The 25,143-nt window shown below is 42.6% G+C and overlaps 1 protein-coding gene across 1 annotated transcript in view; it reads right to left on the bottom strand.

Moving 5' to 3' along the window:
- Window positions 1-25,143, bottom strand: part of ZPBP (zona pellucida binding protein) — a gene marked incomplete in the record, with an annotated part of 83,117 nt that overhangs the window by 40,741 nt on the left and 17,233 nt on the right. Inside the window, 3 exon segments of the mRNA XM_034759501.1 lie at window positions 1,785-1,862; window positions 6,489-6,707; window positions 9,136-9,285. Coding sequence (XP_034615392.1) covers window positions 1,785-1,862; window positions 6,489-6,707; window positions 9,136-9,285 — 447 coding nt within the window.

The raw sequence follows: 25,143 nt of genomic DNA on the forward strand, positions 1-25,143 counted from the left end.
TTGACATCTTTTATTTTTGTTTATGCCCCTAGGAATCCACTGTTCCCTTGAAATATAAAGTACTGTATTTTCTGACAGTGTTTCTGGGGACAGTAAGGAAACACATCTCACATTCTAAGTCAAGCTCTACTTTTCTCCTTTTACCCTTATTTTTAAAGGCATAGAGCTCTTAATAGTCTGCACATTCTGAAAACCCCTATTCTTACCTCCCCTTCCCAAAGCGATCTCATCTTGTTAATCGAGTATCCATGGGTTGAGAATGGGCAGTAAATGGAAAAGCAATTAAAAGTGACCATATTTTAATAATAATTACCTTATCTTGTTTGCTGACCACGGCCATTTACTGTATTCCAAAGTTGTAGACCCAAAACAGAATTATTATTTTTTTGTGATAACTGCTATTTTTGCCTTAACTGGTTGGAGTGCTTCTCTTGAACAGGCCTTAAATCATTTTTTTCTCTGGAGTCTGTCAGTTGAACTGGAGCTTACTCTCAATATAAACAAATTAAGTGACCTTTCCAAATTCAGTAGAGCAAATTCCGCTTTCAGTTTCACTCATGGATCCCAAGCTTTAGAAAAAGCTTTAAAAGTGACTTGCAAAAGGAGAAAAATATTGGGTTGTGCTCCCCACACCTTTTTTATTGTTGTTGTTTTCTAGTGATGCATACATGAACTAAGGACTTATTTTAAAATTTTGTTTTTTACCATAAGAATTATCAGGAGTGTCAAGTCTAGCATTTCTTGGTTTGCTGAAGGACTCATTTGAGAACCTGGAAATGGACTATGAGTTCTTTCAGCACTCACATGAAGAGCTAGAGGATGTTGAATTTCTAACAAAGACATTTTTCTCCAAGTGTTTCTCAGGCATTTTGGATAAACAGATGTTAAAAATGTTGGGGGGAGGGATCCTCAGATGGTGTAAATTGGCATAGATCCATTGTCCAAAGAGTTTTCTGAATAATCTGAATGATTACATCATCTCAAACTTGTTTCATTTGCTTGGTTTTTCTGATATTATTAATCCTACCAGTTCTCCAGTCATCCACAAAATCTTCTGGTGGGAAAAAGTGAATAGATACACCCAAATTTCTAATATATTAAGACTTTTTTCTGTTTATATCAATGATACAAAAAATGTACAAACTCATTTTTCCTTTTGTCAGATGAAGTGAAAATCTCAAATAACTGAATTTTGAAGGTTAGTTTGATAAAACCTTTGTTCTAAGACTCAAAAAAACTAAAAAATATGTCTTCTGAAATGTAGCTCAATAGTCTACAGTTCTGAAAAATGTCCTCTACATCTTATAAGTAATAAGGCAATATTTAATTTTTTCTATCTTATTGTAGCACTTTACTTTTTAAAGTCCTGGTAAGCCACACATCAACATCAGGGTTACTGTCAAAGAATGTAAAGACATGCTTTGTTGCAAACTATGGTTAGATTTATAAAATACTTTACATTCAAACCTCTTCTGATTGTTTTACAACTATTTGCATTCAGTATTTTACTTCTGTGTAATTATCTCACCACCGGATATCAAACAGCTCCAGCCTGCTCTCCAAATAAAGCTACAATGCAATTCACCCTCTTTCACACAGCAAACCAAAAATTAAACAATATTAATAGGTGGTAAATTACACGTAAGTGCTCACTGGTACATCCATTTGCACATACGTTAACATTTTTAATTATTATACTCATTCTTTAGATCAGTTTATTGGCGCTAGAAAGAGTTGAATGATTATTTTTGCTGGTCTTTGTGTTTTTTGATTTATCTACAGTACCTTCTTTAATCTTTTAGCAGTATCACAACTCTTTTGCTGACATGGATTGTTGGTTTTTTCTGTATCTAAAGAAGAAACTGTAACAAAACATACTCTAATTTACAAAGGAAAAAATACACTGAAATCAACATTAAACTTGCTAATATCCCAAAAATATACTTTAAGGTTTTCTTTTCAGATTCATAAAATTACATTTCTGATTATGCCTGAAGGAACTACACAGAAAATAATTTTTGCATGTTCAGATGTCTGACTAGTAATACTGCCTTAAAGAAATAATCAGAATTTTCCTCTCATGAACATATAATTAGATCATGGTGAACTTAAATATTATTTGATATCTCCTTTTTTAAAAAAAGTGTAATTGGAGGCAATACTTATTTGCAGATTTTGATCGCTAGGAAATTAGTAATCTTAGGACTCTAACAATGTTGTAAATATTCTAATTCTTTCAATTCAGATGAGTAATCCACTTGAGAATTATTTAACTGGAGTGGCTGTTTAATTAAGGCATAGGTCTTAATATATCACTCTTGGGTTGATGCTTTGAGTGTGTGGCCAGGCAGGAACTCCAAAAGCTCAAAGTTTTGGTCAATTATTTCTGCAAGGAACTTCTTGAGCCTCCCCTGAAGGAAAGCCATGATAATCCCTAGTGCTTCCAACGATCAGTTCTTTTCTAGTCTTTCACTAGTGAAAGACTAATAGTACAGTAGAATATAATAAGGATTACTTCAGCAACTCTAGTTCTTCAAAAATGATTGCCTTATGGATCTACATTCTTGTGAAACATGCATGCTTTATAGGTATAAGTGTCTAATGCCTGAGCCCTAGCTTTCATTTTCTCAGGAATCCTTATACAATTCTGACATGAAGGATGGTGAGAAGCGTGGATCCATATAGGCAAACTATTACACTCATGCAATCATTTGCCTGTCTAGATCCCCATTCTTGGGAGATTAACAAGCACTAACAACTCAATATGATGGAGGGCCAGAAGAAATATTAATTAAATAGAGATTGAAGTGCTGCTCTCCAGCATTTGATATTAGAGTAAGCTGCCAAGTCAAGAATTTTAAATGTATGAATTGAACTCTTTTTACCAACAGCTTAACATTGATCTGTAATGGAAACATTTCTGAAATATGCACTAGAAGCTGCTTAAATCTAGTAAAATATGTTCCAAGACTCTGAACACCTACAAGTTCACAACAGGTTTTTTTACACATTTTGATCCACTTAATCTCCAATAAGAGATCATACAGTCTGTGATTTTGATAAGCCTCAGACAGTCTAGGATAGGGATTCTCAAACTTCATTGCCCCATGACCCCCTTCTGACAACAAAAATTACTACACAACCCCAGGACAGGGGATCGAAGCCTGAGCCTGCCCAAGCCCAGCTGTCTCGGGTGGGGGCGGGGGCAAAGCCAAAGCCTTAGTCCCAATGCTCTGGGGGCGGGGACCAAAGCAGGAGGCCTGTAACCCTCGGCCCCACCGCCCAGGGCTGAAGCTCTTGGGCTTTGGCCCCGAGCCCCAGCAAGTCTAACGCCACCCCCCACTGGTCTAGGAGACTTACATGTTGTCTTAGTCCTATCTACGTAGTCTAGATAATAGCTAAGAATTCTAAATATCTAGGTTATATAATCTAAACTCCCCCCAGTAATGACTCAGATTTAGAGGAGAAAAACAGTAAACTATTAATGACTGGTTTGGTGAAACATTTAGGGTTTGTTCTTTCAAACGCTTCACACAGATGTTACACCTGAAAAAATGAGTAGAACTACAGTCTTTGACGGACTACCCACGCTGAGCATTGTATTTTCTGCTCAGATTGTTTAAGCAAGTGTTCTTTGTCAGGAAGAATGTTATATTTCCTTGACTCTGAGACCATACAGAGACCGACTTCTGCATATATTGGAATCTGCCATTTGCAAGGCGGGTGGCAGCACATTTGGAATTCAGGACAAATTCTATGAAATCCGCTTTTTTTGTCAAAATGAAAGTTTACATTTAACACTAGCATTTGACTGGAATAGACTGCATAATGGATCCCTCTTGAAAACTGAGCTCTCAACAAGAAATCTGGGTAGGGACCAATACAGCTACTTTGACATCTTACAATTACTGACAGCACAGACAGACACTAGGTAAACATTCTTAAGGAAAAAGGTGTAAAGAAAAATACCCTATATTGAGAGGGGTCTTCACCCAAGCCAAGCCTCATATAGTTTTTGATTAATAAGACAGATGAAAATATGGAAGTAGGCATCCTTTACATGAAAGCCTAAACCTACTGAGTGAACTCTTTTCTTAGATCCAATATGCCTCTTATTTTCTCTTCCCCCTTCCTTCCTCCCTCCCCCACCCCCGGGAATAATAAAGAATGTGGATCTAGTCCAAAGTCTCAAACGGGACTTGGACTCAGTGCTGCAATGCCTAACTTTTAGGTCCCTGCTGCTTAAGGAATTCCACAGGCCAAGGTTAGCTACCCAGGTTCCTTATACAATATAAGGGGTGTCAGGGGCCTAAGAATGGGATTAACAAAAGCCAACATACTGAGTAGGGAGCTGCCTAAGCTAGCCAATAGCAAATTTTGGGAAGGGTGGCAGAGCCTAAGCACCACCCGGCAAAATGAGTTAGTCACCTAACTGATGGCATGTCCCTCTGCTTGAGATTCCCTCTACTTGAACATTCTCCTAGAGTAGGTGCTTAAGCCAAGGCAGTCCTTTCATGCAAAAAGTGGTGGTGGGACCTGTTGCCCCCCATCCCCACAATCCTCTGGTTAGTGCATTCACCTCAACTGGGGAAGACACACGTTCAAAACCTCATTCAGCCTGCTGTTGAACAGGGACTTGAACATGGGTCTCCCATACCCCAGGAGAGTACCGTAACCGGTCAGTCATTCTCTGTCTCCCTGACCCAGTGAATATTTATGTATTTTACAAAAAGTGGAAAAGAGACTGAGCTTCACCTCAAAATACCACATAGCTCAGGGTTTAGAGAAAGGAAGATCTGGGTTTAAGTTTCTGCTCCACATCAGGAAGTATAGGGATTTGTATCCAGGCCTCTTACATCTTATGTGAGTTCTCTAACCACTTGACTACAAGGTATAAGGGGCACTACTACCATCTCTTCCTCCATGGACACATACTGGACCATAATCTGCAGATGAGATAGGTGGGGAATGCCTAATTTGCAGATTCCACTGGGACGTAAGAGATTTTACACATGTCCACCAGCAGAATGCTAGGCACACAGAGACTTTAGGAGCTACAGGGTTAGGCAGCAGCTGCATGGGGGTTTTCAGAATCTAATTTTTGGCACCTTTGGGGATCTAGCCCTCTGAGTCTTATTTTCTTGTGAGACAGATTTGTAAGGATTAGGAAAGCCACTTGGAGTGATACTGGACAAAATTTCTTTTGTTAGTTAAAGGATTCAATTGTCCATTGAATTTTAAGGAGAAATTACATGGACAGCTGTCAAATTAGAAGACATGCAAGACAACTGAGGCAGCCAGCCAGCACAGCAACCACTGGAAGCTCCTTCATCAGCTGTAACAAGAAAGGAACTGACCATTGGCGGCATCTTGTATCTCCATAGCTGTTCTGCAGGGGCTGTTTGTAATGCCCCCACAAGAGCTGTAACTTTATGCTATATAAGTTCCCTCTTAGCCATGTGCTTGGAGCCTGGACCAAAGAAGGGGAATCAATTAGGATAGGTATCATTTTCTCATCTTTTGGTGATAGTTTCAGGTAGCCTAGCAAATTCTTGACAATTTTTCCTGATAAAAATATACATCCTGAAGGTGATGTAATATACTCTTATTTCCACAGCTCTCTACTCAATGCCAAATCATGGAAAATCGAGTAAAGCTTGAGCAAAATGATTTTGCTCCAACACAAGTATGCTGAAGCACATTGGAGACAGAGGGATGGATTCTTCAACCTCAATTTGCACTTCAGGGCCCTTCAATCTACTATCCCCTACAGCCAGTTAATTTGGGGATAAAAACAGTAGCAGACTGTTAAGCAAATTATTAAGGCTTTGTCACAAACCTTGCCACCAGGAGCAGAACAGGAACTGTACTGTGACTCTCAGTCATACAGTGGTTCCTCCTTGCTTCAGGGAAAACAATCCACACACCAGCCACAGGCCTGGCACAGGCTACTTCCCCGGAGGTCTGAGTGGTGGTGGTGTGTGTCTGAGGGGGCGGGGGGAAGGAAACAGTGGAATGCTTTTGCTAACTCCTCAACCATGGCCTCCCTTCCTCCACACACATGCATAGGAGGGGGAATAACAGCCCCACAGTAGCTGCTCTCCCACTGCACTGCTCCTCACAATATATGAAGGGGGCATATTATATCCCTTTACTTTCCTGTGTGGGCATGCCTCAGGGGTCAAAATCGCACTCTATGATAAGACCAACTAAATAACTGTGTCTGTGGGTAGATGCATAAAAGCTCCTAACTTGGTTTGTGGGCTATTGTGAAGGATATTTTTTGGAGTCAGACATCTGAATTTTCATAATTTTTACATGGATTTACCACATAAATTATTTTTGTGTATTTTGTTACAATCTAGATAACTCTTTATGAATTAAAGACGTAAAATGCTTTCAATAGGAATAGTGAAGATATTCCATGAAATAAACTTTGCTTCACCATGAAAACACTAAGCAGTCTTTAAAAGATCAATAATTTTTACCTGTAAAAGTAAAGAAGATTTCATTTTGTAGACCTGCTTTCTGCATTTTTACATGATGGCACTCTGCCTTGAGTAAAGTAACCTCACAAGAAAGTTCACTGACAAGTTTGCTTAGTATTTGAAGCAACTTCTTCTCAAAAGAAATATTGTAGATACTGTTGCAAGGGGCTGCATGATACCGGGCTGTAAACTCATAGTAAAAGTTAGGATCAGAATAAGCTGCAGGTGAAAGAAAATACAAGATACTGAGAGATGCACATTTAAACATGAAGGTTAAGTTAAAAAGAGACAGTATTTTTGTGTAGTTCATAAACAAAATTGATTTACATCCCCATTGAAATTTTAATGAAGGATTCATGTGACAGAGAACAATGGAAAATACTTTATAATTCAGCATTCCTGTTTGTTTCCATAGATAAATATCACCTTTCATTTTGCAAAACATATCCTAATAAGGACAAAGCCTCTATATATTTTTGTTTCACTTTCAAGAAATGAAGAGACTATAGTAAAAGTGCTTAAGAATATAAAGGAACTTAAAGACAATAGCAGTTTCAGAAGACACATTTCAACATGAGGTGCAATTTATTATCACAGGCATTGCATTTAATAATATATAATTAGAATACAGTATTTTGCACCTTCTAGTGAGAACCAAAAAAGCTATTTTAAAGGGCTTCAAGATTGACTCCTGTCCCCCAAACTGAGTCCCAAGAGACCTCTAGCAACTGAGCTCAGCAGCACATCCCTTTTAGATTAGTCTCTCTGCTGGTCCTGCTGAATAGCTGATACGGCAGAGAGGGATGAGGAGAGTCTCTTCTGCTGCAATCTGTACTGAATTGAAGTTAGCTCCCCTAGCTCCCCACAATCACAGTCTTGCACATGGTGAAGGGGGTCATGACAACAGTAGGGGTTACAGATTAAATGGATGGATCACAAGGAGACAGAGGAATAATAGAAGCAGGGCCGGCTCCAGGCAGAAGCGTAGCAAGCAGGTGCCTGGGGCAGCCAATGAAGAGGGGGGCAGCACATCCAGCTGTTCGGCGGCAATTCGGCGGCGGGGCCGTCACTCCCTCTGAGAGCGAAGGACCTGCTGCCGAATTGCCGCCAATCACGATTGTGGCTTTTGTTTTTGGGGGGTTTTTTTGGTGCTTGGGGCGGCAAAAACGCTAGAGCCGGCCCTGAATGGAAGCTAAAGAAAAAGAAGCAGGGAGGCATCAGAGCAATAGAGAATGAAGGAACAGAGAAGGGAGAATGGAAAATACAGGAATACAAGGAGTACATGACAAAGAAAAAGAGAATGTGGAGACAGTAGAGAAATCAAGTAGCTGGGTTAAAAAACAATGCCATACAGACTACATGATGGTGTACTGGTACCCATTTAAAGATAACTCACTAGACCGTTCACTACTTGTTTATAATGCAGTATCCCATATTCATTCTGAAATTTTTTAAGCCACACATCATATATTTTAATACATTTATATATCAATTATTCCTGTAAATTGGGAGACCACATCTGCTTCTGTGCCCAGGTCCCGTATATTCTGGAAGCCCTGTACATTTCTATAAAAATAATTTTTCTTTCAGATATTTAGATTGGAACCTTGTTGTGGGGAACAAGCAAGTTGTAACAAGACTGGAAGATAACACTAGAAAACAGATGCTGGGAACAATAAATACTTCAGCATTTTGATCATGAAAACATAAAATTCAAAAGAAGTTCCCCCTTTTCAGCTATGTTCAGCAAGTTGACAAACTACTAAAGCAATCAGACTTCTTTTTTTAAGGTTGGAGATAGTGGGCCAAATTCAGGTGAATTTAAAAGCAGGAATTAATTTGGCCTATTCTGTTCTACTCAATGTTTCTAAGCTAACACTAACTTCAACCTAGTTCCAATTGAAGTCAATAGGAGTTTTGCTATTGGCTTCAGTTAGAATAGAATCACACCTTAAGGGAAGAAAAGGGGATCTGGTAATGAAGAAATATAATTTTATCTGTAATACTTGTATTTCAGCAGAATCAAGGGGCATTCTGCTATATTATGCAACAAAATTTACTCTGAATAGTGAAGCAGAATTAACACGTTCTTTAAAAAATGCTAACACTTTATATTTCATTACACAATATTCACTCAGAAGAGCAGGACTTACTTGACAACACTGTAAAAACAAAACTGAATAAGAGCTTTACATTGGTGTAAAGTGTGTCCTAGTGACTCTCCAGGAATCCGAGGAATAGGAGGTAAAAAAAAAAAAAAAAAAGACATTAAAATAAATCTCCAACGGAATAATTCAGCATGAAATGAAGTTACTTTGGCATAGTTTTTAAGAATTTTCACCCACCAAGTTTTTCAATTTTCTATTTTCCAATTATATTTCATGTCTCCTTTTAAAAGCAGAGAGTTATGCTTAACAATTTCTCAATCAAAAGACCAGAAAATTTCCTTTAAGGCACTGAAAATGACAATCCATGAATACTCTGGTAAGTGGCAATTAACCGCAAATTATTGAGAGAGGTATAGATTCTGCAACTCTACTCAAATTAAATTAAGCTGGTTTATCAGAATTTCAAAACATCAACATACATTTTAAAAGTGAAAGAAAAAAGGTTTTTGTACTGTAAATTAACTATTTTGATCTCTTACCATAAATAACATATTTGAGCAAATAGTTTTTTTCAGCCTGCTCTGCAGTTGGTCTAAAAACGAGGGAACAAGTGTAAATTCCACTCATGTCGTATTTGAAGTGTCTGAATATTAGGGTTCCTGTTGGTGTTATTTTCACACTGCTATTTTCTAGTAAATAAATAAATAAAGCAGTACAGTGAGTTTAGCTTTACTTTTCATTATAACATGGGAAAATATAAAAGGAGGACTCTGAATGGCTATGGTTCCAACCATGCACAGAATGGTACTTATAGCCTTAATACAAGAAGGAAGCTCACCAGTAACTGTAGTTCTTTGACTGTATTACCACTGCATATTCACCATTATAGATAGGTGCCTCAGTACTGCTGAGTTTTTGGAATTTCGCACAAAGTAGTGCTCATTGGGCTGCACAAGTACCCTCACACAAAAATGTTCAGTTATAAACACGTTATGATCCCAACCATCTCAGTTCCTTTTAGTAAACTATAACTTCTCATAGTAGAGAACTCCCAGAAGAGGGGAATGTGGGCAGATAGTCTGAATAGTTACAGGCAATACAGTAAGAAAATATATATATTTATTCTACAGTTACTGATAAGTAATCTTTCTGACAATTATCCCCGCATATACTAGTTGTGGAAGTTTAACAATTATCAGAACTCCAAAATAAGTAGGCTAAAAAATCATAATTAAACAAAGGACCACAAGACAAAGTTTCCCAAAATAAGTATCACGTAGAGATGCTAAATTGAAAGAGCAGTGCTGTGCTGTGTAAATGTGTGTACAAGACTTAAGGTAGCAGTTGTACAGATTTCTAGGACGGAAACAAGGCTTGAGGCAGTAGAGTGAGCTCTTAAGATATTCAGATACTGACAGCCAGACTAAATAACAACGGGTATCAAGGCAGACTCTGATTTACTTTGATAAAAGCTGCATGGGAATAAATAAATAAACAAACTAGTACAGTGTCTGCATTTCTGTGTGCATTACCAAGGGCACAAAATGTTTAGTGGACTTCCCAAATATTTTAGTCGGGTCAAGCTGAAACATCTATGCTATGGAGCCTAGATTTTTCTAGTGTGAGTGAGGTTTTGGGGAAAATATTGAGAAATGCATGTCCTGAATCAGGTGAATTTCATGCATCACTATTAGGGCCGGTGCAAGGATATTTTGCGCCCTAGGTGAAACTTCCACCTTGCGCTCCCCCTTCCCCTCTCCTCCCCCCTTAAAATAAATCACATACATTATACACAATACACTGTCACAAAGTAACACGTTATAATTTAGAATTTATTTTTCTGCGCTTTAAGTTTAGCAAATTTAGAAACAAGTTCCTCCAAGTCAATGCTGTGAGCAATGTCATGTTCCATTGACAAGCTAGATAGCCCAACAAGTCTTTGTTGCAACATTGATGTTCGCATGTATGTTTTTATCAACTTGAGCTTCAAGAAGCTTCGCTCACCACTGGCCACAGAAACTGGGAGAGTCAAGAGGATGCGAAGAGCAATAACTGTGTTAGGGACATTATCTGTCAGCTTATTTTCCAATATGAAGTTCAATACCTCTTGCAGTGATGCATTCTTTTGACTCATCTTGCAATAGCTTGCAATTCACTGCACAAGTCAAAGGCATCAATATCTTTGGATTCACCATGTTGCAAAGCTTGCTCCAGATTCAAGCAATGTTCCATAATTTGCTTTGGTGTTGTATTTTGCAAACTGTAAACGTCATATATGAAGCCAAATACTGAACTAATTTGCTATATCAATGTGAATTTTTCTTCAACCGAATGTATTGCTGTGTCGATGACTACAAAGTAAAAGTTCACTCTGCTTCATATGTGAACTGCTTCCTCTTTTTTCTAATACAGATTGGATCTGGTTCAAAAAGTGCCAATACATCCAACTCCTCCACAAGTTCACCTGCATCAACCAATGTTTTCTCAAAGCCTGCGTCACTTCTGCGGCCCACAAGAAACGTCTTGGTTTCTCCAATGGCGTCACATATGTCTAATTCTTTCGCCTGAAATTGTTTGCTAGTCATGTTGATCTCAAACAATATGTCATACAACAAAACAAGAGAAACAAGAAACTTGAAACTAGAACTAGCTTTTGTAAGATCCTTTGCATCAACTTGTGACATATTGCCAGATGATCCTGTTAGAGTAGTGTCATCATAGATGTCACCAAGCTGACAGTGAAGAGGTTTCAAGGCATCGATTCGACTTTCCCATCTTGTTTCACTCAATGGTTTAACTGTGAGATTAGATACGTGGTATGTTAGAACTTCCCAGCAACGTGTAGAAGCTGAGAAATACACATACACACGTTGAACTAAATCAAGAAGGCGGTTGCCTCCAAGCAACACTTTGCAGCATCATTAACAACCAAATTCAATGAATGTGCATTGCAAGGAACAAAAAAAGGCTCGTGGATTAATATCCAAAATTCTTCGCTGGACACCATTTTCTTTCCCTTTCATATAGCTCCCATTGTTGTAGCCTTGACCACACAAGTTTTCTATAGGCAGTGACATCTCTTCTAACTGGTGAGAATAGTTTCTATCATACCAGCTCCAGTTGTCTCTGTAAGCGACACAAATCCCAAGAAGTGTTCCTTTATGCATACTGATTCAGCCTCATTCTCTGTCTCTGAAGTAGGCCTATCCACAAACCGAATGATCATGGTCATTTGTTCAACATGGCCTGCATCTGGTGTACAATCTAGAATGATCGAAAAGTATTTTGCAGCACGAGCAGATGCTAGGATTTTTTGTTTGATGGCATTGGATAGAAGCTGAATAAGCCCATTCTGTACGTCTTTCCCTAGGTAATGTACATGCATCTCCTTGTCCTTAATCCTGTGAAGATGCTCATCCATAAGCGGGTCAAACAAAGCTAGATATTCAACAAATTTGAGGAAGTTCCCGTTACCAGTGTGCAGTTTTTCGTGTGTTCCCCGAAAGGCCAGGTTTTGCATACCAAGAACTCTGACCAAAGCAAGTCATTAGTATTTGCTGCCAATACTTTTCTTCTTGCTTAATGAAGAGCAAATGTTCTTCATCAATTGTTCTCTTGTATTTCAATCGCAGCTCAAGTTCCTTCCATGTTTGAACATTCATCAAATGTTGACTGCTTTTCTTGTGCCCTGAAAGAGTTGCAGAATGTTTTTCCAATCCCTTGAGCCTTTTCAGAAAGAGATGATGTGCCAATAGTACTACTGCCAAACAACTTGCAGCAGAAGCAAAAGACAGAATCATTTGATGTGGAATACTGCAGCCATTGACGGTGCATTTCTTTTCCATTAACAAGCCTACATTTGTAATGAATTGTCGAGAATTTTCTTTGCTTACTATCTTTGGGAAAAATCGAACTGCTGAACTTGTTCCGGCCCATGTTCCACCAGAATTTGTCGGACTTGATCATCGAATTTGGCCCAAGTAGCAGGATCACTAAAGCTCAAATTCAAACGAGTGACATTTTCACTTTCACGGTCTTCCAAGTTTTGATCCTCGTGTGTCTCATTTGATTCGTCTTCAATATTCAGATTATGTTCTTCAAACTCTTCTTCAACTTGTGAAACTGTCATCCCTACCTCCATCTCTGCTTGATCCTTTGGCATTGAACTACCTTTATCTCTGGCCAGTGGATGGAGATATTTCAGAAACGAACCTTCTTGCTTTCTTTCTTTTTTTTTGCTTATCAGCCTTCTGCTTTCGAAATTGTGCCCCAGACAATTTTTTTTCTATCTGCCATGAAAAATGAAATTTTATTCCTATCAGTTTTTTTTCTTGTTCACTATTAAAAGTAAAGGATAGAGCAGTGGTTCTCAAAGCCAGTCTGCCGCTTGTTCAGGGAAAGCCCGTGGCAGGCCGGGCCGGTTTATTTACCTGCCCCGTTCACAGGTTCAGCTGATCACGGCTCCCACTCACCGTTCCAGGCCAATGGGGGCTGCGGGAAGTGGCAGCCAACACATCCCTCGGCCCGCACCGCTTCCCGCAGCCCCCATTGGCCTGGAGTAGCGAACTGCAGCCAGTGGGAGCCGCGATAAGCCGAACCTGTGGACACGGCAGGTAAACAAACCGCCCAGCCCACCAGAGGCTTTCTCTGAACAGGTAGCAGACCGGCTTTGAGAACCACTGGGATAGAGAATACATGTCACTTGCTATGAGTCACTATTTGAATTTCATCAACTGTTTGACGTAAACATTAATTAAGAGATCAAGATGACTTTCTCTTAAAATTAGGCAATGTTGATTGTAATTGGAAATATACCCTTTTTAGTCACGTATACTTCCTTCCTTATTTCATATCAAAATCTGATTGGGAGTGCTGCAGAACTCATTCTGTCCAACCAGCCATGCACCTCCAAATGATTAAAAACATCAAATGATACAAACTCAATTTGAATGAAAAGTTCCATTTTCTAACTAAATAGGTCACACTCTCTCAAATTGTTGCCAAGTGCTCTCTGTGGTGGTATGCTCATCTGCTCTAAATGTCTACTAACTTCCCTGTGAGAATCATCTTTGACTTTGATCCAATGAAAGCAGAATGGAAAAGCCCCCCCGAAGACCTAAAACATGATGGCTGGATGACATAAACAGACACCTGTCCCTCATAGGCACTACCTCATAACATGCCAGTTTTGCTCAGGGCAGAACATTATAGTGGAATATTATGCATTCAGTGATCTCTACACTGGCCAAGCAACAGCATAACAACTAACCTAACCTAACCAGTCCATCCAACTTTTCTGACTGCTTCTTGGGCACTGGCGAGGGGTAGTGGTGCCAGACTGAGCCCAGTGCCAGGGGTGCACTACAAGTCTACAAACCAAGGCGAGGTGCTGGGCCTAGAGTCCTGCCGAGACTGCAGTCCTGCGCCAGGTGGAGTGCAGCCTCCATGAGGAGAGAACTCAAACGAATATCACGTTCCTTCTGCGTGATTCCCCCAAGAACTTCAGGCAGCTGCTATGGGGGTCACTTACAGGCTTAGGCCTGTTGGAGGCATAACAGCAGGGCTTAAAACCCAGGTACCGGGCATGACAGAGGCTGGGGCAGGGAGAGGAGGGCACCAGGGCAGCTCAGCTCTGTGGGCTGCCATCCTCTCCAGCCACCCACGCACAAGGGGAGCAGGAGCACGGACCAGCAGGCGCCCGAGGTAGAGCGATGGGGAAGCGCTTACCTTGCCCAATGCACGGGCGGCGGGGTTCTCTTTCTTCCTCCACCGGGCCGCCGCCTGAGGCTCTTTTGTTTTCCGGCGGATGGGCGTATGAACGCGCTCTCCGTGCCCTCCACTGGGGCTGAGCATGGAGGCTGAGCCAGGAGGCAGCCACCCGTTTCCTCGCAAAGCCCAGCTCTCACCGGGCTCATGGGCGCTAAGCGCTTTGCCCAGCCACCGGCGCCCCCGCCGGCAATGACAGTAATTGCATGGAGTGGCGGCTGTGCTGGGAGTAGCAGTCTGAGCCACACGTGTCAGCGCACCGCCGGCAGCCCAGCCCAGGAACGCTGTAAAAAAATATTGGAGCACCGCTTTTTGGTGCCCCCAAATTTTGGCACCTAGACAACCGCCTAGTTTGCCTAATGGTTGCACCGGCCTTGATCACTATCCACATACGTTTGGCATGAGGACATTGGACAACTTTGTCCTTATGGAATACAGTGAACAGAAGATCAGCTATTAAAGCCTGCAGTTCACTCAATCTTAACAGGTGTGACTGATTTAAAAAACTGCTGTCTTTAATGACAAGTGAAATAAAGAATATTATAAAAAATTAAAGAGTGAGTGTTAGGATATAGATATGCAGGCCTGTCTGTAAAGGCCTATATTTTAAGAATTTACGTGTATTCTTATTACTTAGCTAGTTATAGAGGTATAAAAGAAAGAATCAAAATCATTGTCTATCTGTGTCTCTCACTGTGGCAGTCTGAGGCCTTGTTTAGTCAAACTGAAATAAGGCAATCTGGGGCTGTTAGGAAGGTGATCCGATCTCTCACCTCCAGATAAAGGGAAGAGCCTAGAAGAAGTAAAAGGAAACTTAGTGTGATAGCATCCTGTCTAGCAAGAACTCACTTATCAATAGCTGGGATGTGAAATCCTCATTTCTGTATTGTTCTATCACTGTAGTCTCCACTTCCCTATTGTTTGTCTGTATAATCTCTGTCTGGTTCTGTGATTGTTTCTGTCTGCTGTATAATTAATTTTGTTGGGTGTAAACCAATTAAGGTGGTGGAATATAATTGGTTAAATAACCATGTTACAGTATGTTAGGATTGGTTAGTTAAATTTTAGTAAAATGATTGGTTAAGGTATAGCTAAGGAGAACTCAAGTTTTACTATATAGTCTGCAGTCAATCAGGAAGTAAGGGAGGGGGCATGGGAACAGGGACTGGGGTGGGGGAATTGGGATTATGTTTTGTTAAGGGGGGGAATGGGAACAGGGAATGGGAACAGGAACAGGGACATAGGCAAGGCTCTGTGGTTTCACAGCTGGGAAGGGGAACACTAAGGAAGGAAACTGGAATCATGCTTGCTGGAAGTTCACCCCAATAAACATCGAATTGTTTGCGCCTTTGAACTTTGGGTATTGTTGCTCTCTGTTCATGTTAGAAGGACCAGGGAAGTGAGAGGGTGAAGGAATAAGCCCCCTAACAGTGAGCTCTTTAACTTCAAGATGCCAGGTTGAGATTCCACATCAACACAGGTTCACAAATTTATGAGCATACCTTCACCTATCCTTTAAGGAATCTTATGGTGGTGGGTCACTGAGGACAGGAGGTATCAACTGGAAGTTTATATGCTGAGACAACAGACAGGTGCACCTTGGTAGAAAACAAGCAGAGGCTTAAGGACTATGGGCCACATGCTCAACCCTCCGCCCAGCGGCTCTGTGTTGTCCAGACAGTGCAAGACAGCCAGACCAGTGCCTGAATCAAGGTGCCTTGATATACGGGAATTTGTAGGCAGGCACAGCTGGCTCTGTTACTAATTCATAAAGATAACATCTCCGAATGATTGGGGTTTGCTGCATGGGAAGATGTGAAAGAGCCTTCAAAACTGGCACCAATGGGCAAACCTATTTTGGCTTCTTTGAATGTCAAAATCCTATACCACTGAAAGAGGATCGAAGAGGGTGGAGCTATTAGCTAGAAATGCAAATCAAATCCTTAAAAAATTTTTTTGCAAAAGCTCTTTTGTTCAGCTGCACTAAATTCTACAGGACAGATGGGCAAGATCCTTTTTGCTGTGTGATGTAGGCTCTTTTACTGGTTCCAAATAACTACATTTTAATTTCAATAAGGCTACCCTTGTGTAAAAGGATAAAACAGGCAGATCAAAACTATGGTAGGTATGTAGAAAACTTCAGTTACATCCCTTTCCAAGCTAAACAATATCAGTCTTTTCAATTGCTCACAATAGTTAAACCCCACCCTATTACTAATATTTTTGACACTTTTCAGTCTCCACTGAAATTTTTTTTACATAAGGCACCCAAAACTGAACATAGTATTCCAGATTATGATCTAGCAGATTGTAATCTATATCATATCATATATTTATTTGGGGCCAGATTCAGTTTGTCCTTTATGTCTGTGCACAAGGGTTGAGAGGGGGCAGGGGATCTTCTACCACTTTACATGTGCCATGAAGGATCAGCTGCAGTTGCAGCACTTGTGCTTCGGAGTGCTTAAGGACTGTTTCTTCTCTACACCCCAGGGAGGAGCAAGGAGAACCATGCACTGCCACGCCCACACTCATCCCTGGTGCAGGACCAAATCAGAGGGAAGAGCAAGCCAAATCCCGCAAACAATAAGGACAGCTCCACGTCAATGTTCCCTCTAATTTGGAGTTGGAGCAGAGGGTTGGAGTGCGGGGGGAAGGCTCTGGCTGGAGGTGTGGGCTCTGGAGTGGGGCTAGGGATGACAGGTTTGGGGTGCAGGCTGTCCCACGCCTGCGGCAGGGAGAGAGGATGACCCCCAGCCCCCTCTCGCTGCAGCAGCGCCAGGGCTGGGGGCCATGTGCCTAATGCCCTGCTGGGGCAGCTCCGGGGCCGGGGGAGAGGCGCCTCTCCCTGCCTGCATGGCCCTTGATAGCCTGCTGTGCAGCCACACAACTTAGAGGGAAACTTAGCTCCAACTTAATGCTATGAGACTCATCAGTCACTCCAAAAGTACTCCTGAGGGCATTCTGCCCCCCCAAATTTAAAATCCTTCAAGTTTTATTTGTTAATAAATAAATGCAGAGGCTCCAGCATGGCAGCGGGGTGAAGAGGCCACTGGCTGCACGAAAGTAGGAGATCACCCTGCAGCCTCCTCACCACTCACCCCGGGCACACAGATTCAGTGGTGAGGCTGCACCCGACCCTGACACAGCACAAGGCCTGGGCCTACCCCAAAAACACCCTGGGGGCCCTGGCCCTCTGCACCAGGCACACCAGGTGTGGGGCAAGCAGGATCTAAGTGTGGAGGGGCTCAGTGTGGGGGGGATCCAGGTGTGGGGTGAGAAGTTTCTGTGTGGAACAATCTGGATGCAGGCAGCTCAGTAGGAGGTTTAAGGGTGTGTGTGTGGGGGGGATCTGCATACACAAAGGCTCGTTGGGGGGTTCTAAGTGCAGGGGCAATGAGCCTCTGCAGAGGCTTCCAGGAAAAAGTGTTGGGGCTCTGCGGAGGGGTTTGAGGTAGGGGGTCTCAGCAGGGGGGTCTGGGTGCTGGGGGAGTGGGGCTTGGTGGGGTGGGATTCTAGGTGCAGCTAACTGGGGTCAGGGACGTGGGGGTCTGATGTGGGGACTCACCATGGTGGGGGTTTGAGTGCAGGGAGATCAGTGGAGGGTGGTCTGGATGCAGGGGGCTCCAGACATAAGGGTTGAGGTTCAATGGGGTGAGGTTCGGGTATGGAAGGCTAGGGGGATTCTGGATGTACAGGGTGAGGCTTGGCAGGGGTGTTTAGATATGGGAGCTCTGGATGCACAGGAGTTGGGCGGATAGGGGACCAGCTACCCATGCAGTGACCCCTCACCTCACAGCTGAGGAGTAATAGGGGCAGGAAACGGGAAGATGCTGAGCTTTCTGTAGCTGAGGGAGGTTTCTGGGGGTAGGTCTGAGACAGCCCCAGCTACTCCTTGCAGGGGAAGAGGAAGTCCCATCCTCTCCTGCCTCCAATCCAGCTGGGACTAGCAGCTGATCCCAGCTCAGGGTAGGAGCCACTGGTTAGATGTCCCCAGCCCTGCAGTGATTTACCTCTCCACTGACTGCTCCCAGTCTCTGAAACAATGTAGCTGCACCGTTAGGGAGTGGTGCGTGATCATTTTTCTGCAAGGAAGCAAAGAAATCTGCGGGGACATGAATTCTGTGCACATACAGTGACACAGAATTCCCTCAGGAGTACAAAAGGGAAGAGACACAGCTATATCTCCATGGTCAAGGAGCAGAGTTTACACTTAACCCCCTCAGGATATGTAGTAGTGGGCACATTTCCCTATCTATTTGGGAACTCTAAGAGGTAGTGCACCTCCTTCAACAATACTTCCCGGAGCCTAACTATAGAGCTCCCAATATGTGCAAGTTCCCAAAAAGCATAATTGAAACCTATTAACTAAGAAGAATTACAATAGGTGCAAATCAGCACGAGTCCTCTAGACTTCTCATATCTCCCCTTGTTATTTTATTTAACCTTTCCTTACAACGCAGTTGCACCAGATATTAGTAATTCTGATTTCTCTTTTCTGAACTCCTTCCATCCTGTGAAATAGTCAGGGCAGATAAATGTCAATAGTTTTTTTAAAAATTAAAAAGTATCAGATTTTTTAATCTACATTAAACACATTTTCTTGTTTAAAACTAAAACTAAAATTGAAATTGCAATTGTTGCTTACATCTGAATATGTTGTCAATCTATTAAAGTCATCTGCATTACATAAATATTCAAGCAGCACATTTGTCCCAAAGTTTTAAATAAATTTAAACCATTGAATTGGGGGAAGTCACTGGCCTGGCACCTAAAACCAAAATTTTATTGAAGTGCTAAACCAGCTTTTGACAGCAGTAACCTCTTCTGCAGGTGCAGATAATTTTTTTCCATGTCAGCTTATTGAACTAGTTCAGTTTAATTACTAGATTATTCAAAGCTGTGAAAACAATTCAAAATTACAAGTGCAGGAAAGCTGGTTTACCGCTTCCAATACAGGAATAAAAGCAAGATGTGAAAAGATGAGATTTACTAATTCTAAAATCTTGAAGGAACGGTAATAAGAAACAATCAGTTCAATTTATTAACTACACATAATACTTCCTACACATAATACACTTCAATAAATCCATCAGTTTTAAATACAAAATGTGTTTTGGACAAACTTTCTTCTTATGTCCATCTCATTGACAGTAATTTTATTTAAATTAACTTATAAAATGACGTTTCTGTGAATTTTGTCTTCAGATCTTGGTCAATAAAAAGACATGACAGAGCAATTTTCCAAAGGATCGGTTGTGCCAGTATGTCCTATGTTCCATTTCTACACCCAGATTGGCTGTCTGGGAGAAGTGGCTACCAAGTTAAAGGAAATGCTCAACATTTTCCAGAGGTTCACCACCTATGACAATTAGTGGTAGAAGGGGGACAATTTGTGCTGGGCAGGCTGGTGAAGCACCTTAGTCTTTCCAATGTTGAGGGAAAGTCTAAGGCTATAATAGGCACCTGAGGAAAGATCTAGGGTGGATTGCAAGTCAGCCTGTGTGTGCGCGAGGCTAGCACAGTCCTCAGCATACTGAAGGTCAGTAACAATCCTGGTGACCTTTGTTTTAGAATGAAGACACCACAGGTTGAAGAGCTAGCTGCCCACATGATAATCCCAATTCTACAAGAAAGGCAGTCATGAATAAGAATCAAGCACATGACAAGATAGATGGGAAAAAAAGAGATAGGACAATAACACAGCCCTGCTTGACGCCAGTACAGATGGTGAATGGTCTGTCGCCAACCCATCACAGAGGACGATGGCAATCATCCCATCATGAAGTAGCCTGAGAATGCAACTGAACTTCAATGGACAACTGAACCTGGAGAGCACCTTCCATAACTCTTCATGATTGATGGAATCAAAGTCCTTTGTTAGGTCAATACATGCCATAAGCAATGGCTGGGCGTGTTCACTACACTTCTCTTTGATCCGTCAGGCAACAAAAATCACATTGGTGGTGCCCAAAGACAGTCTGAAACCACATTGGGATTCAAGAAGGATGTCTTCTGCAAGACGGAGGAGATGGTTCAAAAGGATGCGAGCAAGGATCTTCCTGGAGACAAGGGAGTAATTCCCACACACTGACTTGTCCCCTTTCTTAAAAATGGGCACAATATTGGCACTCTTTAGGTAAGCAGAATTTCCTCATTAACCCAAATTCTAACAAGAAGTTGATTAAGTTTGAAGACCTCCACAAGGATGCCATCTGGGCCTGGTGCCTTGTTTCTAATATGAGCGATGGCAAGCCAAACTTCCTCAGAAGATGGTGGGTCAACAAGAGGGTCTATTACTGGATGTGGAGAAATGGACTCGGTGGCAGCTGAGACTTCAGATTTGCAGTTCAACAGAGTCTCAAAAATTTTCTTCCAACATTGCTTGGGAACTACACGGTCCTTAAGAAGGGTGGAACTGTCCTGGGATCGCAGAGGGGTTGTGCCGTTTGGACTTGGCCTGTAGATGGCTTTTGTTGCTTGAAAAAAAGATTCTCATGTCATGTTGATTAGAGAAACTCTGGTTCTCCAGGGCCTTTGCTTGCAACCACTGATTCTTGATGTCAGGCAGCCTCCTTTGAACTACAGCTTTAAACTGGTAAGTCTCTTGTTTTTACTGGTTAGATGATTCATTTTGCAAAGTGCAAAGGGTGCTTCTCTTCTGATGAATAAGTGCTAGGATTTCCTCGTTCTCATCAAATGAATACTGATGGTGGTGAGTAGAGTATCCAAATCAATTCAGCACATGCCTTGCGAATAATGGTCTTGAACTCCTCCCAACATGTTTGGATGTCACTGATGTTGTCAGGAGGGCAGGAGAGCCTCCCAACCGAGGCACTGCTAAAGAGTCTCACAACTTGCATGATTCTGAAATAGCTTGATGTTAAATCTCTTCTGCATTCATTTACAGCAGTGGTTCTCACCCAGGAGTCCGGAGCCCACGGGGGGCCATGAGCAGGTTTCAATGGTCCACCAAAATAAACCAGAGAGTATGGCCAGCATTAGACTTGCTGGGGACCAGGACAAAAAGCCGAAACCCAAGCCCCACTGAGGACTGAAAGCCGAAGCCAGAGCAACTTAGCTTCACGGGGCCGCTTTTGGTGTGGGGCCCTAGGCAATTGCCCTGCTGGCTATCCCCTAACGCCAACCCTGGCTTTTAATCTACTGGATATGCAGAAAAACAATTGTGGCATAGCTGGGCCATGGAATTTTTTTAGCATGTTGGGTGGGCCTCAGAAAGAAAAAGGTTGAGAACCCCTGGTTTACAGTTGTATGTTCATGATTGATTTGACTAAGCGATCAGCTGTACCTCTCGTGGCTTGTGTAATATGGACATCAGTTCGAACACAGGCTCTGATGATGATGTAGTCAAGAAGATGCCAGTGTTCAGAACATGGGTGTTTCCAAGTGATCTTATATTTGTCCCTTTGTCTAAAGATGGTATTTGTGATAAGCAAATCATGTGCCACATATTAGCTGAACAGAAGAATGCTGTTAGAATTGACTTTCCTGACTCCTCCTTTACCAGTGCTGCCTCTCCAGAGTTTGGGGTGTCATTCAATTCTTTGGCTGTGGCTGTCAGGGTTCCCTCCCCACTCTGAACTCTGGGGTACAGATGTGGGGACCCGCATGAAAGACCCCCTAAGCTTATTTCTACCAGTTTAGGTTAAAAACTTCCCCAAGGCACAAATTCTTTCTTATCCTTGGACGGTATTGCTGCCACCAGCAAGTGAGTTAGACAAAGATTCAGGAAAAGGACCACTTGGAGTTTGTTTCCCCAAAATATCTCCCCAAGCCCCCTCATCCCCTTTCCTGGGGAGGCTTGAGAATAATATACCAACCAAATAGGTAAACAAGGTGAGCACAGACCGGACCCTAAAAACCAATCAGGTTCTTAAAAGCAGAACTTTATTATAAAGAAAAAAAGTAAAAGAAGCACCTTTGTAAAATCAGGATGGAAGGTAATTTTACAGGGAAATAAGATTTAAAAACACAGAGGATTCCCCTCTAGGCAAAACTTCAAAATTACAAAAAACAGGAATAAACCTCCCTCTTAGCATAGGGAAAATTCACAAGCTAAAACAAAAGATAAGTTAACGCATTTCCTTGCTATTACTTACAATCTTTGTAATCTTGAATGTTTATTTCAGGTAGGGTTTTAGGAGATGGTTTTTCCTTCCCTGGTCCCTCTCTGTCCCGCAGAGAACAAGAGAGCACAAACAAAACCTCCCCCCACAGATTTGAAAGTATCTTCTTCCCTTATTAGTCCTTTTGGTCAAGTACCAACCAGGTTATTTGAGCTTCTTAACCCCTTACAGGTAAAGGAGAGATTTTATGCTATCCTTAGCTGTATGTTTATGACAGTGGCAACGAGGACAGCATCAAGAGCACACTAGAATTGCTCCTTGTTGTCTTCATCATTGTCAAGTAAGGAAGCATACACACTGATGCCTATGGCATACTGGTTGTTACTCAGCTTGACGAAGAGTCATGAGATGTTTGTTAATACCCATAGGGAGTTCTAAAGACTGGCTAGCAATCTTGTTCTTGATGGCAAAACCAACCCCATGAATTTCATATGGCTTTCCTTTCCAAAAGAAGGTATAGCCACTTCTATCTTCTTTCAGGTGGCCTACATCTGCCTGACGTGTTTCATTTAGGGCAGTATTATCGATGTCAGAAGTTCTCTAGCTATTCTGGCAATTCTTCTTTCAGGACAGTCACTGTTTGGGAAATCCATAAGAGTGTGAACATTCTAAGTGGCGAACTTTATTACTTTGTGAGTTCTGACCATAAGTAGAGTGATTCCACTGGACAAGGCCATCCAGCTGGGGGAAGGGTGGGAGTCTGAGATAGCTTATGTTCAGGGCACCTTTTCTAGCCCCTTCCCCATTCAGGATGAGCAGAGGGGATCCTGAAAAGGACTACTCAGTCGTGGCCACAGCTGCTGAATTGCACTTATGTCTCAAGTCCAAATGCAAGATGACCAACACACAGCCACCGCCTGTGTGCAGAATGACCAGGGATTCCCAGAGATTACTGTCCCCACCACCACTCATTCATCAGCACAGACTTTGTTAGTGGGAGATGTTAACACCGTTGGCAAAAGCCTATGTGTGAAATCTTAACATGGGGAAGCCAGCGTGCAGGAGGCAACCTCACAAAACTTGATGGGAAGGAGCACTGGACCCAGTGGCAGGGAAGTCCAACACAACCAGAGGTCTTCCTGCTGCAACCCTCATCAACCTTCACAACCACAGAGAACTAACAAGTCCTCAAATAAGTCTGTTCTGTTTCTAGGGTCTTGAGAAGTTTGGATCCCACTTCATCTGAAACCTCACCTCAGAGCTGTTCGCCAAGGGTGGCCCTACGAAGAGTACAAGACTCAGGACAACATACTTCTGACTGTCATTGAGACACACAAGCCACTCCATCACAACAAGGTATTGGTTCAAGAATTCTTATATTCTAAGAATCTAGAGAATAGGACAATGTCATATGAAATAGACCCAGGGCTTACTACATGATGTAATAAAGGCCATATACTACAGCAAGTGATTCTGTTTGAAGTACTATAATTTTGTTATATAGGTGTATCACTTCATATAAAGTAATAATGAAAGACTGGTGAACATAACTGAAGATTATGGCAGTGATTCTATCAACTCCTTCACTCAATTAGCATGAGCCCACCCCCTATTACAGTTTAACAGATTTACAATCGGAAGATACACCTCTTCCCTGATATAACGCAGTCCTCGGGAGCCAAAAATCCCTACCGCGTTATAGGTGAAACCCTGTTATATCGGGGTAGCGACAGCAGGGCTCCAGCAGTGATTTAAATAGCCCGGGGCTCCGGCCATGGGGAGCCCTGGGCCCTTTAAATCGCCGTCCGAGCCCCGCTGCTGCAGCCCCGGGGTAGTGGCGGCAGGGCTCCAGCGGTGATTTATAGGGCCCAGGGTTCCCCGCAGAAGCCGGAGCCCCGGGCCCTTTAAAGCGCCGCCTGAGCTCCGCTGCCGGAGCCCCAGGGTTACCGCGCTATATGCGAATCCGTGTTATATCGGGTCGCGTTATATCTGGGTAGAGGTGTACTGCTAGATCCTCAAGATGCTACTTACTGTACGATCAGTTAGCAGCAATGGTCAATTGTGAATTTTCCCCATCCTTATTTTACTCGAGGGAATTCTGCGCCACTACACATTCACAGAATTCATGTCCTCCACAGATTTCTTTACTTCCCCACAGAAAAATGACTTTCTGACAGGGAAGCAAAGGGAAGCTGCAAGAGCAGTCACGCACCACTCCCTAGCTGCGCAAGTACATCATTTCAGGCAGCCGTGGGAAAAGTAAATCACCACGGGGCTGGTGACGCCCCAGCCAATGGTTCCTACCGTGAGCTGGTATCAGCTGCTAGTCCCAGCTGGGCTGGAGGCAGGAGAGGACGGGACTTCCTCTTCCCCTGCAAGGAATGGCTGGGGCTGTGTCAGACCCACCCCCAGAAACCTCAGTATCCTTCCCTGCTTCCTGCCCCCATCGCTCCTCAGCTGTGGGGAGAGGGGTCGCTGTGTGGGGAGCTGCTCCCCTATCCACCCAACTCCTGTGCATACAGACCTCCCATACCCAGACACCCCTGCCAAGCCTGCCCCGGTACATCCAGAACTCCCCTAGCCCTCCATACCTGAACCCCATTCCACTGAACTTCAACCCCTGCATCTGGAGCCTCCCTGCACCCAGACCACCTGCCTCCAGACTCCCACCCCTGCACCCAGACCACTACCCAC

The sequence above is a fragment of the Trachemys scripta genome, chromosome 2 (genome assembly GCF_013100865.1).
Source record: "Trachemys scripta elegans isolate TJP31775 chromosome 2, CAS_Tse_1.0, whole genome shotgun sequence".
Taxonomy (NCBI): domain Eukaryota; kingdom Metazoa; phylum Chordata; order Testudines; family Emydidae; genus Trachemys; species Trachemys scripta.